Below are 17,648 nucleotides of genomic sequence, written 5' to 3'. Positions count from 1 at the left end.
GCCCCGCCAAATGTGCAGGAACATGTTATTGTTTGGTTGAAAAAGAAGGACGAGATGGATGGTCATGGTAAAGGAAGAGTCGGTCTGTCCCAGTTGACAATGTTTTCGCACTTGAAACTTATCTAAAAATAAACCAACAATTTAGTACATTTTTATAACTACACATGTGCATATGCCCAATAACTTTTTCGCTACATAATATATTTTTTTATCTCATGTCAAATTTTTTCACGATATTTATTTCACCTTCGCAACAGTAGTGTTAGGGCGTGAAGTGTTGTTCTCCATCTGTAAATTAAGAAACCATTTAAGAACTTATGAAGAGCTGAGCCACTCTTTATTGTTAATTGTTTTTTAATAATTTTTTCATGTTACAAAGGTTAATTAGTTCATGTATGAAGCTTAACGGGTTAGAAAATAAAGAAATTTTGTGTGAGCTTACAACAAATTAGGTTAATCTCTTATTGAAATTGATTTTAGGATGGAACATTAACTCTTCCGAATAACCAACACTGTAGATGCCAGATGAAAATCTGCAGGAAAATCAAATTAATTACGTTTAAAAGTTTAACGACTCTGCAGTTTTAAGCGGTAGTAGTAAATAATTAAGATAAATGTAAATAATTATGAGATCCAAACTGATTCTTTGAGGTGGGTTTTCTAAGTATTTTTTTTTTGGGGTGGCCATAGTAAATAATATGATAAATGTAAGGAAATTGGATAGAGTTGGCAGATTCACACTCAAAAAAAAAATTATTGTCAAAATAATATGTTTGCATGGCAATTGCAGAGACCACAAACAGTCCGGGTCTTATGTGCATTTAACTTTGGGTAAACTTTACCGCCTCTTTCGTTTACCTTTCACCTTCGTTTTTCCGTCCTCTTCTTCCTCCACTTCTTCCTCCCACTAAACGTGAAAACTGATTATTGGCTTCTACGTTTGTACAAGGAAGCTGACTTTTACCCACCGTTAACTTTTTTCTTTTCGTTTCTCAGACACTTTTGTTTATTTTTTACCATCAAATCAAATAAATAAAACGCATATAACGGACATGATTAAGCTTAAGAGTATAAGAAGAAAATAAGAGTATGCTTATCATATCTTTTTGTTTAAATACAGACAAATTAGGTCTTAGGTTCGATTATCGCCAAAGATGAATTTGAACCACATTATTGCTATCATATTATGAGACTTATCCCCACCCCACTTTTTTAGTGTAGATAATACCGTTTGTTAAAAAAAAAAAATACAGACAAATTGCTTTACTTTGATGTGAAGTTGCAAAAATGACACAAAATCTAAGGCTAATCGTAACAGCTCTGACACATATTTCAATTTTCTTGCAATTTCACGTGGTCGAATATTCTAGATAATCAATTTTGTATTTACATTCAAATGTGGATTATTATTATTATTATTATTTGCATTCAACTTAGGAAAAGACTATTTACATTCTTAAATAAACATTCATTTGTATTTACATTGCAGACTGTTTGAATTTTAATCTAAAATTACATTGAGCCGTTAATTTTTTTTAGGAACCAGCCAGTAATACTAGGCTAGTATTACTAACAAATAATTTTCCTTTATTTACGTATCAATTTGTTTTCTGATAAACCGCAATACTAGAAGGCATACAAAGGATCAAAACAGAAATATTAAGCAATAAAAACAGTAACATGTTTGAGACAACTTGCTAGTTTCAGAGTGAAATCCCTGCGCTGATCCGAGTATGTTAATTCTTTTGACCTGTGACATGTACAGCCCTTCAACTTTCCTCTATATTTTGTACATTCCCTCAAGATTTGAACTTGTGTAAATTCCATGCATGAGCAAGAAGTAAGAATGCAACAGGAATCACCACAAGTTCTCGAGACTTTTCCCCTCCGAAAGGGACATCAAGCCTGTGGACATCTTTGTGAAATGGAAAACATGATGCCTGCAGAAAATCCGCTGGAAAATCGCACTGTTCGGCAGAATGATGGGGACGACATGACCAAGCTGCCTTAAGCGAGAACCTCCCGGGTAGATGGGAGGAAGATAGATGGGATTCTTTAGAAGTACTTACAGGGCCAAGTAGTTGTATCTGCAAATTCGTACACACGAATACATTAATGAAATATGTATGATGATGATCGATGTGCTTATTTTTACAGAAAACTAAACGTATACACTTCAGCGCATGTTACCAAGTAATGAAAATTCTGTAGTGATTGAAAAAATAAAAATAAAGAACAAACAAACAAACAAACAAATAACAAGTGAATAAATTTACCTCGCAACCACGAGCCTTGTTTTCCACTCTGTCCACAATTTCTCCCATGCCACCCAATTCTACAACGATATAATGTTATTAATTGATGTAAATTGAACCGGCTCAAGTATACCATTAGCTTTCCATTTTCCCTGCCCCTCTTCCCCCACTTCTTGCTCCTCACTCTAAAACCAAAAAACGAAGTCCCAAGTACTGAATCAGTGAGCATCATCAAAGAAAGAAACCACTAAATAGTATGAGATATATTCGTGGATTTGAAAAAGAGGTATTTATAGAAAACTTGGTCGATAAAACCGATGGTGGGTCGAAGCTTGTTTAAATACGTACAGACAAATTGTTCATTAGTTTCACGTGAAGTTACAAAACTAGACATGTAGTTCCAAAAATCTAAAACTAATTGAAACAACTTTCTTTTTTTTTTTCCAGACGATAGCGGTAGTAGATTAAATTGTCAAATGTTAGGGAGAAGGAGGATGGGTGAGGATCGAACCAGCATCAGGCCCAAGTGCATAGATATTATTGTTTTCCTCCACTGCGTAAAGCGTCATCTAATAATTGAAACAACTTTTGACATATTTTCACTGTGAAAATGTGAAAGTAAAAGAGTCTCATATCGATGAAAGGAGAAACCTTGTAAAGACTTACAAGAGGTTGGATGAATCCCCATGTAGCTAATGGAACCCCAACTTCTTCATGGTATGAGAGCAGGTTGTACCATGTGTGCTACACGTGCTCCATATCACGTATTTGACTTGAAAATTTGTCATACATAAGAAGACGTGTGATCACCAGAAAATTAAAAAACTTGTTGAAATAAAGAGAACCTCGATATAGATGATACCAAGACAAAAAAAAATCAAGTCAAAGATCCCAAATCATACGAGGACATGTTTATATGAGAGGATCATGAGTGAGATATACGAATATTACCTGATTGTGTAGGTGTGATTTAACGACCCTTCTTGGTGATCCAATACTTGTCTGTTTAGGTGTTACATTCACAATTTTCAAGGACAGACCCACTTACTTTTTCATTCCGTTTGCGTTAGCAAACTCATAGATGTCAGCATTAGACAAAATAATCAATACGTTTCATATCGATTCCTGGTACAAGTAAACATGCTCTTAGTGATTCAAAAGCTTTTAAAATTTGTACATTGTTAAGTCTTTACTCCAAAGTGACCCTAGTCTCGATTGAGCAATCACTTTGCATAGTCACGGGTCTTGATTTAGCACAATTTAACATTTGTAACTGTAGAGCGTAGTTAGTGATATTAGAATTTGCCTGTACAAAATTGGGAGAGCTTTGGAGGTGCAAATATTTCACTGTCCATCTCTTTTTTGTTTGTTTGTGAAAAACAATAGGATAATTGAAATTACAGGGCGCATTTTACTTTCGTGGCGTAGTAAATCCATTTTCCTAGGCATTTGCTAGTCCTTTGGAGCCACATTTGACTTGCATGCAAATCTATTTTGCCTAATTATTTCGAGATGCTTTAATCTACACTAAATTAATCGAAACTGCAAGAAGGAAGATTGCTCTAGGCTTTAGCAAACGTGGCTGTAAGCCGGTTTGCACTATCCACCTCTCCTCTCTCCTGACGTGTGACCACAATAGAGACCTAAAGACTTGAGAGAGGTCAAAGATGAACTAATCTTTGTATTCATTGTCTAAAAATTTTAACTAGTTAGTCCCTAATTTCATACTAGTCTTAAGTCTGAGGTATAGGTGTCAAAGACTTTGGGTGCACGACAATTCATTAATAAAAGAGCAGATTTCGTGGATATCCCATGGTAAGATTCATATGCATTCATTTAGGGATCACAATTGAGTAATTAAGTTTTATAGGATTATGATACTTAGCTAATCTATTTCTTTAATAGGAATAATTAATTAGTTATTTAAGGGAAAGATAATTATGTGTTTAATAAAAGTTATGTAGTCCTATTTCTTAGGGTTGTGAGTCCCTTTAAATAACCGGGTTTACATCGCTAAAAAATGGCTTGCAGAACCCTTGAGTTTCATATTGCATTTGAGAGCAAAAGTGAGTTTCATCGTAAATCTTTCTGAGGCTTTAGAAATTTAACTATCACATTCATTCATAAACAATCATTTGTTAGAAGAAGCTCTGTGCAAACTTTTTGCTCGTGAGGAGGGCCTGTTGTGTGCATTGTGTTTGTGGAGACATAAATTAACCACATTTGATAAAAGGATACGTGGACATTATTCTCAATATGGCGGTTTTACTCTTGACGTCGTGAGTAGACCACATAACTACTCCAAGAGAATAAGACGTAGTGTGCCCTAAGGTAATTGGTCTTTCATGCCATTAATGGTCCATGGGCTCTCCAAGCCGTCCAGGGCGCGGATCATCGGATCTTCGGCCCATCTATAATACGTCTTGTATTCAGCCATACCTGGTCCAATGGTGGTAAGGCACCGATTCTGAAGAGTCTCCCCTTGGGTGGTTGGCTCAACTACGCACATACCAACATGGACCTTCAAGACTGCTAGCTAGCAAGACTGTGGAGACTACCTATATTATTGAGAATTGCCTAGTATGCTGTGTAGCCTCCCTTCCCAGTTGTCTAGGGTTTTTCTTTATAAATAGCCAGGTAAAACAGATGAAACAGTAATCACCACTTACTACTCATAACTCTCTCAAGTTCTCTTTTCTCTCGACTATTTTTCTAACTTAGGCATCAGATGCCCTTTAGCTGGCACCCTCCCCTTTTTCGTGGTGTTCATTAATTAGACTAACGGTGTTTGTTCTCTTACTGGTGAAATTTCATCAATCCAACCGTGTACGAAAGTTACATCCACAATGTTCATCTTAAAGAAAGCAAAGGAAGGACAGCGTGCTACAAGAACATAAGTACAAGAGAGAAGTTCAAGGGTGGTAATTGTTTATCTTGGTAAGTCTTCAAAAGTATTTATTCCTCAGTGAATTCTTTAACCGGTTGTATTCATCGATTTTCCTCATTGTGTGTGGGTTTTACCATTTGTTCCTTTTATCTGCATATTTGTTTTAGTTCTTCACTGTTACGTAGTAGGATTGAAATCATATTTCAATCCTACCTCGTCTGAAATTTAATTGAGATTTTTATCACTTGGGTTTGGGTTCCTCAATCCATCTACCTTTTCACTTATTTTAATTGAGAAAGGTTTCACTGCGTCTCCAAAGTCTACATTTCGTGAAAATCAGTAATCACGTAGATGTTAGTTTTGCAAGATTAAAATTTGGGAAATTTCTTCATAGGTCTTCACACAACCATTTGTAATTAGCAAGTTAGGCTATTTTAATCATCATGACTTTACTCTCTCTCTCTCTCTCTCTCTCTCTCTCTCTCTTCTTCTTCTTCTTCTTCTTCTTCTTCTTCTTCTTCTTAATTTTACAATTAGAAAAATACCTCTGCTAGAAATATTTGAAAACAAACTCAAAATTGTTGATCGAGGGCTTCATTAATTTTTGAGACTTGATGACATTATTTGAGGAAATTAAGAAATACTTCAACTCAAATGAGCATCACGGAAGTCAGAGACAAAGCGGACAGAAAGATTATAGTTAACAGAGAATTAGTGGAAGCACGTGCAGATGAATGCGGGGCTGGAGCAGCTGCAGTTGGACTCTGCGCTGGAGCGTCGCCTAGCTTTGGTGCGGCTGCAATACTGCTAGACGGAGCCTTGACAGGCGTGGCAGATCGTGACTTGCCTGGGTTGGAAGAAGATGCAGTTAATTCTGAAGGCAGTAGTAGGTTACTGATCTGCACCACGGATATGTAATTAGTTTTGTTGTTAGAAACGTCTCGAACTACCGTTGCTTGGTCAGAACCGGCAGCTGCAACAACCGAGATTGAGTTCCCATTTGTGACGTTCACGAAGCCTAGTTGGCCACTTGGGTTGTCGGTAACTTGGAACAGCGTGTTTATTCGAATGGACTGCGCACTAGGCAAGTTGTGGAAACTCTGGACGGTGTAGTAGTCCATGAGAACGTGAAGGCTCAGCACCTTTTTCTTAATCTCCATTGGTTTGTCGACTAAAGAGGCCATGGCACCGTTGTTCACTGCAAAGATTGTCATGGTTTTGCGTTCATTGATCTGGTTAGCGACTTGGGTTTGAGTCAGGTAGGTGCTGAAGAGGTTGAAATCTGAGTTGTCATTTAGAACATTGGTGATGTCATAAGGACCGGATGACGATGAAGGAGGAGGGGATGGGGATGGGGATGGTGCAGATGAAGGGGAAGGGGATGGAGAAGGTGACGACAAAGGTGATGGTGATGGCGAAGGAGAAGGTGAAGGTGATGATGGCGATGGCGAGGGAGAAATGCTTAAGCTTGAGGGCATAATAACATTGCTGACTTGCACCACGGATGTCATATAAATTTCATCTGGAGAAATATCTCGAACTACCTCTACTTCAGCAGAACCAGCAGCGGAAACAATTGAGACGGAGTCCCCATTTGTGATGTTCAGGTAGCGTTGTTGGTCAGGAGATTCAAGCAGCGTGGTCACTTGGGTGGTCAGTGAAGTAGGCAAGCTCTTGAACTTATTCAATGTTAAGTAGTCCAGAAAGACGTGGATGCGTATCACCTTGTTGATCACGTCCACTGATTTTCCATCTAGAGAGGACATGGCTGCATTATTGACAGCGAGGACGGTCAGAATTCTGTGTTCATTGATCTGGTTACAGATTCGGGTTTTGGTGAGGTAGTCGTTGAAGGTGCTGAAGTCGGGGTACTTGCTTAGAACGTCAGTTATGTTGTAAGCCGACAATGCAGAGAAGAAAAGGAAAAGGAAAGAGAGCAAGAGATACGTGATGGGTGTGCTAAACTTGAACCTTCCGAGCAAATACATTTTGATCAATTGATCGATGTCGATCGAGACTTACAGAATTAACAAAGAGAATTAACAAACAATGATGAAATCGATTGAGGTGCCTTTGAGTGGATTCAAGGGCTACTTATTTATATGTGTTTGAGGAAGAGTAAGTCTTCGTGCCGCCAAATTTGCAGGAAAATGTTTTTGTTTGGTTGAAAATGGACGAACAGATGGATGGTCTTGGTCGTGTTGATTTGATTTCAACCTTAATTTGTAGGAAATTAAGTCATTCCCATTTGACAATGTATTCGCCGGCATGCACTCAACTTCTAAAAATAGATATGTACATCAGTTAAATAGTTAACTCAAACCACGCTGAACACATCTACTATATTAACACAGGCATAACAGTAAATGAACATTCAAGAGTAATTAGGGTTTTGTGGCATAAGTTGTAAATATGTTGTAATAATTGGTTATATATTTGTCTACATGGTATTCTATTTGAATTTTAGGTTTTATTTGAATATTTAATATATGTAGGTTTTTGTTTGGAAAATAGGAGTTCCAAGCGCCTTTCTCTAAAGAACCCAAAAAACTTCAATAGAAAGTATTAACTAATTAGGTATATGATATGGTGCTATAGAGATGCGAACCAGAAATCTGAACCAAGGGGACACTTCATACAAAGAAAATAAAAAATAAAAAAAAATTTATTTAAAGAACAAAAAATTTCATTGATACATATGAAAATTCACAATTCAAGCATAATACTAAGAAATATAATAAAAAGCCAATACAAAGGTAGTATACTACAAGTCAAAACAATTTTTAACGTGGGAAACTGATCGGTTTTGCCGTTCATTTATTATTTCACTAGAAATTTCTATTTCTTGATTTTTTTTTTCTAATAAAAAAATTATTTGAATTATTCGGTCACGTGAAAAGACATAAATATTAAAAAATATTTCATGAGTTGTTTCGATTAATTTATGTGACTTCATGTGAAACCGATGAATAATTTGACTCTATAGTTGACCAATCAACGGCCCAACATCGGTTTTATCGGAATGTTTTCTATAAATACTTCCTTGTGGAATGCACGAAGGTGGTCATACATTGTTCATAGTTTCTTCCTATGATGATGATTACCAATTTAGAACTAGAGAATCGGTACTTCTATTGAGGAGAGAGGAGGAAGAAGTGGAGGAAAAGTAGCAGGGAAAAGGCAAAAGCGAGAGGTAAACTGTGACAGTCCAATTTACATCAGTTAAGAACCTTATTTTACTGCAAAAATGGGTGGCATGGGAGAAATCGGAGGACAAGGGGAATAGAAAGAGGATCATCGAGCTAGCTTCTCTACCATGGCTCATGGCTGCAGGGTATATTTCTTCACTTGTTATTTCCTATAAATATTTTAAAATTTTAGTTAGTCTCGTATGAAAGTAAGCACATCATCATTAACATTGAATTTAGTCATTTGTGCATGCAGATATACACTTGTATTTCCACCAATCCTCTCCGGAGGTTCTCACACAAGCCATCATTTGCAAAGTTAACGACTGGCTTAACATCACTTTGGGAAGGCAAAATCTCAAATCTGGTGGTGAAACTGTTGCAAGAATGTAACCAGCAAGTTGTCTCAAAATGTTATTGCTTCTATGGTTTTAGACATTTGCAAGCTTCCACCAAAGAAAGGCAAGGTAGTAGAAGAAAAGGCAGCTATGAAAGGACCTTGAAGACTATGATTTCATACAAATGTCTTTAAGCAATGCTCGAATGTAAAAAGGAAAAGAAAAAAAAAAAAAAAAAAAAACTTTGTACACCATGCGTAGCGCGCTAGGATGTAAAAAAAGTCTTTCGCGTGTAGAAAAGCTAATGCAAATAATCCTTTGAAGTGTATAATACTGGATATTTGTATGCTTTCTACGTTGCCGGTGTCCTGTCCTATTAGTGTTCATGATAGGCGATTAAAGGAAAATCACTTACATGTGTATTAAAAACCACAGAGATTTATCGAAGCAAGTAATATTTGTAGCAAATTTACGAAATGAAAAGAAAGAAAATCACATTTTATGCTGTAAACCACTTCCAAATTTATCTCTGAGATATATGATCGTTATTTTGGGTACAACACTTGGTAAACACAGGACACTTCCACGGTTCTAACTTCCAAAACGTATGGATATAACACGAAACGCAGAGTTAGAATTCAAACTCGAAAAAGACACTTAATTCATGAAACTATACTGATTGTAAAGGTCATCTTCATGAGCCCCTGAAGCAGCTGTTGCAAGAGTCGTATGCAGTGCCTCCCCCAGAAGCACTGCCTGTGAACCTGAACTCCGTTCCAAACGCTATTGACTGCTGCAATGTCTGCGCAAATGCCTGGTACTTGCGGATATCAGCATTACTAACACTCCTACGAGCATGCTTCATCGATTCCTCAAAATGAGCTGCCTTGATCTCTGCTACTTCATCATCAGCATCCACCTCCATTGCCTCAGGATTCTCATTTCTCATCCTCTCCCTCTCAATATCCTTCACAATATTCTCTCTTATTGCATATTTGCAAGCACGCTGGCATATTTTTGTTATATCCGCACCACTAAATCCTTTGGTGTACTCGGCAAGGGCTCTGATGTCCACATCTTTAGGAACTGGGGACTTCCTCAAGCAAGACTTGAATATTTGATAGCGAGATTCCTCATTAGGGAGAGGGATGTAAATCAACTGATCCAGGTGGCCTGGACGCAAAAGTGCAGGGTCTATAATGTCAGGTCTGTTGGTGGCCCCAATGATGAAAACAGTTTTCTTTGCCGATATCCCATCCATTTCTGTAAGGAGTTTATTCAAAACCCTATCGGCAGCACCCCCAGCATCACCTACACTACTCCCTCTCTGAGTTGCAATGGAATCAAGTTCGTCACAGAACAGGATACAAGTAGCAAATCCGCGGGCCTTGTCAAAGATTTCATGTACATTGGCCTCACTCTCTCCAAACCACATCGTAAGCAATTCAGGTCCCTTGATACTGATAAAGTTTACTTGACACTCGTTGGCAATAGCTTTGGCGAGAAGCGATTTGCCACATCCCGGAGGGCCATAGAAAAGAACTCCTTTTGAGGGGGGACATTCCAAATTTCTCAGAATGCTTCACAGGATATTGAACCGTCTCTTGAAGTTCTTTCTTAACAGTCTCGAGACCTCCAATATCTTCCCAACTAACATTCGGCACTTCAACAACTGTTTCACGAAGAGCAGCAGGGTTGCTAGTGCTAAGAGCAGTCTGCGGGTGCTGGTTTGTAACTGCAATTGAATTAAGACTCTCGGCATTTATTTCCTCATCTTCTAAGTCAATCACATCCATCTTTTCTCTGATGCATTGAAGCGCACCCTCAGTAGCCATGCGTGTCCTTAGCTGTCTTATCCAAATCAACATCTTCAGCCAGCTTCATGTTCTTGGTATGAATGTGCAGAACCTCAAGACGTCCAACTTCATCGGGCACACCAATATCAATTTCCTTATCAAATCTTCCAAACCTTCTAAGAGCCGGATCAATGCTATTTGGACGATTTGTAGCCCCTATAATAATTACATGTGCACGGGATTTGAGTTCATCCATGAGTGTCAAGAGCTGGGAAACAATCCTCCTCTCAACTTCTCCATGTGCCTTCTCTCTGTTGGGAGCAATTGAGTCAATCTCATCAATAAAGATAATGGATGGTGCATTCTTCTTTGCTTCCTCAAAAGCTTTCCTGAGGTTGCTTTCACTCTCCCCCGCCATCTTCAACATGATTTCTGGTCCATTGACGCAGAAAAAAAAAATGCCCCAGTTTCATTAGCCACAGCTCGGGCAATTAGAGTCTTGCCGGTGCCAGGAGATCCATATAGCAGAATGCCCTTTGGCAGCTTCACACCAATTGATTTAAACAGTTGAGGATGCCTCAGTGCCAGCTCCACCAATTCGCGAATCTAAGCCATCTGTTTCCTCACTCCATCGACGTCATCATAGCCAACCTCATTTAACATTCTTTCCTCATCCTCCCTTCTCACAGGTTCCCCTTCACAGAAGATTTCAGTGTCGAGAGCAACCACACAGTACTCAATATTAAGGATAGTGAAGGACCACCAGACTAGAATGAGCATAAGGCACTAGATTAGCACTTAGCTTAGCTGTTAAGCTAAAGTATTGATGATGACTCAGCATTTGATTAAATATTTTATGTACACATATATATCCCTTGTATCCTGCAGATGAAGTTAATGAGAATCATTCTTTCTTTAACAATTGCAATCTCTCTCTCTCTCTTAATTCTGTAAACTTCTACATGGTATCTTCGCCGGAGTCCACCGACGTCGATCCTCCGCTTCCACTTTCTTGAAATTCTTGCATTTTCTTGTCTCCCAAACACGTCTTACCTAATTTTTCCTCATTTCATCTGCGCAATTTGTCTGTCTTTCTATGGCGGCCACTCTTAATTCCTCTGATTCCACTTCTCCTGCTACATCTTCTGGTCCTCATCCTCTTGGTGAGATCTCAAACACTGTACCTCCATCGATTGCGACGATTACTGTCCAAAATATTGCTGGAATGGTTCCGACGAAACTCAATCGTCAGAACTACATCACCTGGCGCAGCTTATTTCTTCCCGTTCTTAAGCGGTTCAAGCTTTTTGGCCTTATCACTAAGGATGATCCTTGCCCTCCTCCGTTTGTTCGTGATTCATCTGGATCTCAAATTCTCAATCCTGCACATGACTTGTGATGTGAACGTGATCAGATCCTAACGATCTGGATCAACTCCACCGTTGCTGAAGATCTTCTTCCCCTGACTATTGGAATGGAAGATTCTCACTCGTTGTGGCAGTCTCTTGAACGCCGTTTCGCCGGAGCGTCGCGCACTCATGTTCACAGTCTTCGCTCTAAGATCCAGACCATTCAGAAAGGTGATGCTTCCATGACTGATTATCTGAACTCTATTAAGGATGTCTCTGATAAACTTGCTGCTGCTGGAGAACCGATTTCTGATTCTGATCTGGTTGCTTATATTCTTGCTGGTCTTCCTGATGAGTACGAATCGTTTGTTGATTCGATTGAAACAAGAACTGAGTCTGTGAATGGTGATGAACTCCATGGCCTCTTACTCAGCAAGGAGATCTCTCTTCAGAAACGCAAAACTCGCGCATCTTCTTCTTCTACTGTTGCACCATTTCATGCTTATGCTGCTCAACAGGGATCTTCGAATCTAACCTCATTTCGGGGAGGTTCTAAAGGAAGATACCAGAATCAGAATCGTAATTACTATCAGAATCGTAATCGTTTTCCTCAGCATCGTACTCCTGGTCCAAATCGCCCAAACAACAACTCTGGAGGTATTCTTGGTTCTGCTCCCTCTCGTTCCTCCTTTTCTGGAAATACTGGCCAAAATTCTGGCAATTTTCAGTCGGGACATTCTTCAGCTCTCTCTGGTCGTTCCATGCCATGTCAACTATGCAATCAATATGGCCATTCTGCTCTCTATTGTAGTCGTCTCTCTCAGTTTGCTTCTCAACATCCTCCTCCTATGGGTTTGACTGCTATGACTGGTTCTTCTACTCCAAGTTATTGGATTACTGATAGTGGCGCTACACATCATGTCACTCCTGATCCAGCGTCTCTCAATTCTGCTATGCCCTACAATGGCCCTGACCAGCTTCTTGTTGGTAATGGAAAAGGTCTGTGTATTTCTCATAATGGCCACGCTTTAATTAACACTCCTAATGCTGTGTTTCAACTTCATGATGTGCTCTTAGTACCTCAGGCCTTTCATAATCTCCTGTCCGTATATAAATTTGTGTATGACAATTGGTGTTCCCTAACCTTTGATCCATTTGGTTTCTACATCAAGGATCTAAGCACTGGGATGATGCTTTTCCAGGGCCCCAGTGAAGGTGGTCTGTACCCTTTCTACTGGAATGCTTCCAATGGTATTTCTGGTATTGCCATTTCGCCTCATGCCTTAATGATTGCTAAAGCTGACATCACTACATGGCACAGAAGACTTGGACACCCCTCTAGTTTAGCTCTACATAAAGTAGTAAATAAAGGTCAATTGTCTGTTGTTGGTCCAGTATCTCAGAAGTCGTTTTGCTTAGATTGTCAAATGGGGAAGGCCTCTAAATTGTCATTTTCTACTTTGCCTTGTACTTCCACTCGGCCATTTCATCTTGTCTACACTGATGTATGGGGTCCTTCTCCCACCCCTTCTTGTACTGGATATCGATATTACCTAATTCTAGTGGATGATTTTACTAAGTACAGCTGGTTATATCCACTGCATTACAAATCTGATGTGTGTTCTGTTCTTCAGACTTTTGTTATGAAAGTTCAAACACTTTTTGCTAGTAAGATTCAATGTATCAGGTCCGATTCAGGGGGTGAGTTCTTAAGTGCTACTTTGCAAAATTTCTTCAATGCTAATGGTATCACTCATCAATTAAGTTGTCCCCACACTCCTGAGCAGAATGGATGTGCAGAACGGAAACATAGGCATGTCGTTGAAATGGGTAAAACATTGCTATCTCAGAGTGGTTTACCATCTCAGTACTGGATTGAAGCATTTCAGACTGCTGTTTATTTGATCAATCGGCTGCCCCCTCAGACTTCTTCTGTTAGTCCTTGGGAATTGTTATTCAAAGCTTCACCAAAATATCACACCTTGAAGACATTTGGCTGTGCATGTTATCCGTGGCTACAACCCTATTCTTCTAGTAAATTGGCCCCCAAGAGTAAGCTTTGTGTTTTCTTGGGATATAGCCTAAACCACAGTGGGTATCGATGCCTCGATCCTGTCACCAATAAGCTTTATATTTCGAGACATGTGGTGTTTGATGAAACCTCTTTTCCTTTCAAACAATCCCAGGTTTCCCTCTTACTTCAGTCCTCTCCCCCTATTCCTCCTACATTTCCCAATCCTATTTCTCTCACTATACCTCTTCCCACTTCTCCATCTCCCCCTCCACCCATCCCTACCCCTTCACCTATCTCGGTACCATCACCTGCAACCCAACCTCCTCCCTTTTCTTCACCAATAGCCCACTCTCCTTCTGCTATTCCTGTTAATCACCATCCCATGATTACCCGAGCCAAATCTGGCATCACCAAGCCCAAAGTCTTTACAGCCACTAAACACCCTCTTCCACCATCTGTTGACCACCTCACCACTATTCCTTCTCCACCTACCACTTATCATCAAGCTTCTAAGAATCCTCATTGGGTCCAAGCAATGGCAGATGAGTTTGCAGCTCTTCAAACCACTGGTACTTGGGAGTTAGTACCTTCTCATCCCAGTTACAATCTAGTTGGTTGCAAATGGGTGTTTAAAGTCAAACACAAAGCTGATGGCTCCATTGAGAGGTATAAGGCTCGGTTGGTTGCTAAGGGGTTCCATCAACAAGAAGGCCTTGATTTTTCTGAGACATTTAGCCCCGTAGCTAAACCAACCACCATCCGAATTCTCTTGTCTATTGCTGTAACTCATGATTGGTTTGTGCATCAGTTGGATGTGAGCAATGCTTTCCTGAATGGCTCTCTTAAAGAGGATGTATACATGGTTCAACCTCCTGGTTTTGTGGATCAATCTAAACCTCAACATGTTTGTAAACTCAAACAGTCTCTCTATGGCCTTAAACAAGCTCCCAGAGTTTGGTATGAAGCTCTTTACAGTGTCCTTATTTCCTTGGGTTTCTCATCATCACCCTCTAATCCTAGTCTTTTTTTTCAGAAAGGTTCTCACATCACTTTCATACTGGTCTATGTTGATGACATTATCATCACTGGGAGTTCCACTCCAGTCTGTTAGTCCATTATCTCCAAACTGTAATCTCTATTTCCTGTCAAAGACTTGGGTGATATCCACTATTTTCTCGGCATTGAAGTTCACATGTCTGCCAAAGGTTTACTTCTCAATCAATCCAAATATGCTCTGGATTTACTCAAGAAAACTGATATGCTTGGGGTCAAACCCTGTACTACTCCTGTTAGTTCCACCAAATTGGATCACTCTGGTACCCTTCTCCCTAATCCTTCTTCTTATCGATCCACTGTTGGTGCTCTCCAATATCTCACATGGACACGACCTAATTTGGCCTTTGCAGTAAATCAAGTATGCCAATACATGCATAGTCCTCGCACGATTCACTTGCAGGCTGTTAAACGGATTCTTCGCTACTTGAAGGGTACTCTTGACTCAGGTTTATGGTTTACTAAAGGCAAGCAAGTTCTCACAGCATGGACGGATGCTGATTGGGCAGGATGCCCTGTGGACAGACGTTCCACTAGTGGATATTGTGTGTTTTTGGGTCCTAATCTCATCTCTTGGAGTGCCAAGAAACAAAGCACAATAGCTCGGTCATCTACTGAGGCAGAGTATCGCTCACTGGCTCATACTGCTGCCGAGCTTAGCTGGGTTTGCAAAATCCTGCAAGATATCTCCTTTCCTCTTCTTCAAACTCCACGTATTTTCTGTGACAACAAAAGTGCCATTGCTCTAGCCTTCAACCCGGTTTTTCATGCCCGCACAAAACATATAGAGATTGATTATCACTACATTAGAGAAAAAGTTCTTCTGGGCCATGTTCATGTTCATCATGTGGCTTCATTGCTTCAAATTGCAGATATATTCACTAAGTCCTTACCTGCAGACAGATTTGAACAACTTCGCTTCAAGCTCTCAGTTCGATCCCCTTCCTTCAGCTTGAGGGGGTGTATTAAGGATAGTGAAGGACCACCAGACTAGAATGAGCATAAGGCACTGGATTAGCACTTAGCTTAGCTGTTAAGCTAAAGTATTGATGATGACTCAGCATTTGATTAGATATTTTATGTACACATATATATCCCTTGTATCCTGCAGATGAAGTTAATGAGAATCATTCTTTCTTTAACAATTGCAATCGCTCTCTCTCTTAATTCTGTAAACTTCTACACTCAGGAGGGTCGGTTTCAACAACCTTGAACTCTAGAGTCCTCAGTCCTCCTCTCACAAGGAAGAGATCACCCTTCCTCACCGGGCGGAAATCCTCGAAGAAATAAGGTTTCAAATATGCATCAAACAGATTTCCAGTGACCCCTTCAATACTGTCGTCCACAGGAAGAATGTGGACGCGCCTTCCATACTTTATATCAGCGCATTAATGAACCGAAACAACGTCCCCAAGCATAACCCTCAGGTTGCTCCTGACAACCTTGTTGATCCTTATCTTTGGTTCGTCACATGTATCATCAGCAACAACAACGCAGATAGTGTCCCTCCTTTTCTTTCCCTTGATCAAGACCGTGTTGCCGGAAAAGAGCTGGAGCTTTTCCATAGTGTCCCGGTGCAGCGCTACGACTGAGTTGTTGTCGTGGACAGCGTCATCCACAAGAAGCCGGTTGGCAGCCTTCTTGCGCTCAAGTAACGCCGTACTGAAGTCCCTCGTCATTCCCTTACTGTCAGAACATTCTGGTTTATCCGCGAGCATCGTGACAGCGGAGACTAAGGAACACACAACGTAGAGAGAGCAGTTGAGATTGGATTGCAGATTGGAGAATAGTAGTGAGAGCAAAGCACGTAGGGGTTGTGATATTTATAAGCCGAGGTTAACAACTGCTTGTAGTATTAGGAAAAGGTTTCCTATGGAGTCTCTGGTTTGTCTTTTGTTAATTAGGAAAGGTTCCTAAACAGGAAAGGTAATTACCGTAATTTGTTTTAAAAAAATGTCTCCTAATCTAATTTTTTCTTTTTTATTAATAAACTCCTTTTCTTGTTATGAAAGAATGTTGTTTTAAATTTTTAATTTTAACTCACTTAAAAAGAGAGGAGCCCTTACGAGGCTAACTTTACAAAATATTTCGGTGGTTTGAAAAAATTACTCAAATCCAAAACCCTTGACAACTAAATCAAATGTCATTTTAGTGGTTTCTTAAAATACAATGTCGGATATTACGAATTTGTCTAATTTTTAGCAAATACAATATTAAAGAATAAATATATTATGTAATCGAATTGAAATCCACAACAACACGACCACAAGATGTCCCTCAAACGAGCTCGTGAAACTAGGAAACTTTAAGGTCGTGGCTAGCCATGGTGCAATATTCCGACACAGTAGCTCAGGTGACCACTTAAACTAGAAGTCCGTTGCAATGTTGTCTCCCTCCTTAAACCCTAAACAATACATTACATGCATCTTTCTATTCCCTAAAGTACCAAAAACATACACTAGCTCACAATCAAAGTACTCGATACATTAATTCACAAAATCAAACATGTTTTCGGGTCAATTTAATCCTCGCGCATAGCGGGTGAAGATGAACGGTTACTTTCAAAAGTCGAGTCGAGCGACGATGAACGATTACTTTCAGGGGTCGAGGTAGAAAATACTTATTACAGATGAAGCACAACGGCAGTTAGGTAGAAGATGCAGGATTAACTTCAATAAAAATAAATTAAATAAATAATAAGGGAAAAACAAATGCAACATAGTTGAGCAGAAATATGGCAGACAACTAAATCTATATATACAAATTAC

General features: G+C 39.5%; 2 protein-coding genes across 2 annotated transcripts; both read right to left on the bottom strand.

The window, feature by feature from the left end:
* Positions 1 to 5,792: 5,792 nt before the first annotated feature.
* On the bottom strand, positions 5,793 to 7,130 carry LOC103960269 (fasciclin-like arabinogalactan protein 8). Its single transcript, XM_009372714.2, has one exon. It carries the CDS (start codon positions 7,128 to 7,130, stop codon positions 5,793 to 5,795), a length of 1,338 nt encoding a protein of 445 aa, XP_009370989.2.
* Positions 7,131 to 9,362: 2,232 nt separating this feature from the next.
* On the bottom strand, positions 9,363 to 10,464 carry LOC125477061 (cell division cycle protein 48 homolog). The gene is made up of 2 exons (XM_048583828.1): positions 10,229 to 10,464; positions 9,363 to 10,128 (listed from the first exon to the last, which is right to left on the bottom strand). Exons 1-2 carry the CDS (start codon positions 10,462 to 10,464, stop codon positions 9,363 to 9,365), a joined length of 1,002 nt encoding a protein of 333 aa, XP_048439785.1.
* Positions 10,465 to 17,648: the final 7,184 nt, after the last annotated feature.

The sequence above is a fragment of a genome, unplaced genomic scaffold (assembly GCF_019419815.1).
Source record: "Pyrus x bretschneideri cultivar Hongxiangsu unplaced genomic scaffold, Pyrus_bretschneideri_v1 Contig20, whole genome shotgun sequence".
Taxonomy (NCBI): Eukaryota; Viridiplantae; Streptophyta; class Magnoliopsida; order Rosales; family Rosaceae; genus Pyrus; species Pyrus x bretschneideri.
The sequence above is the reverse complement of the archived record's forward strand: the minus strand, read 5'-3'. Positions and strand labels throughout refer to the sequence as shown.

Excerpts from the sequence above, each read along its gene's own strand:
- LOC125477061 (XM_048583828.1), bottom strand. The coding sequence starts at position 10,464 with ATGGATGTGATTGACTTAGAAGATGAGGAAATAAATGCCGAGAGTCTT. Across the intron at positions 10,129-10,228 it reads CATTCTGAGAAATTTGGAAT|TATCAAGGGACCTGAATTGC; the intron begins GTCCCCCCTCAA and ends AAACTTTATCAG.
- LOC103960269 (XM_009372714.2), bottom strand. The coding sequence starts at position 7,130 with ATGTATTTGCTCGGAAGGTTCAAGTTTAGCACACCCATCACGTATCTC.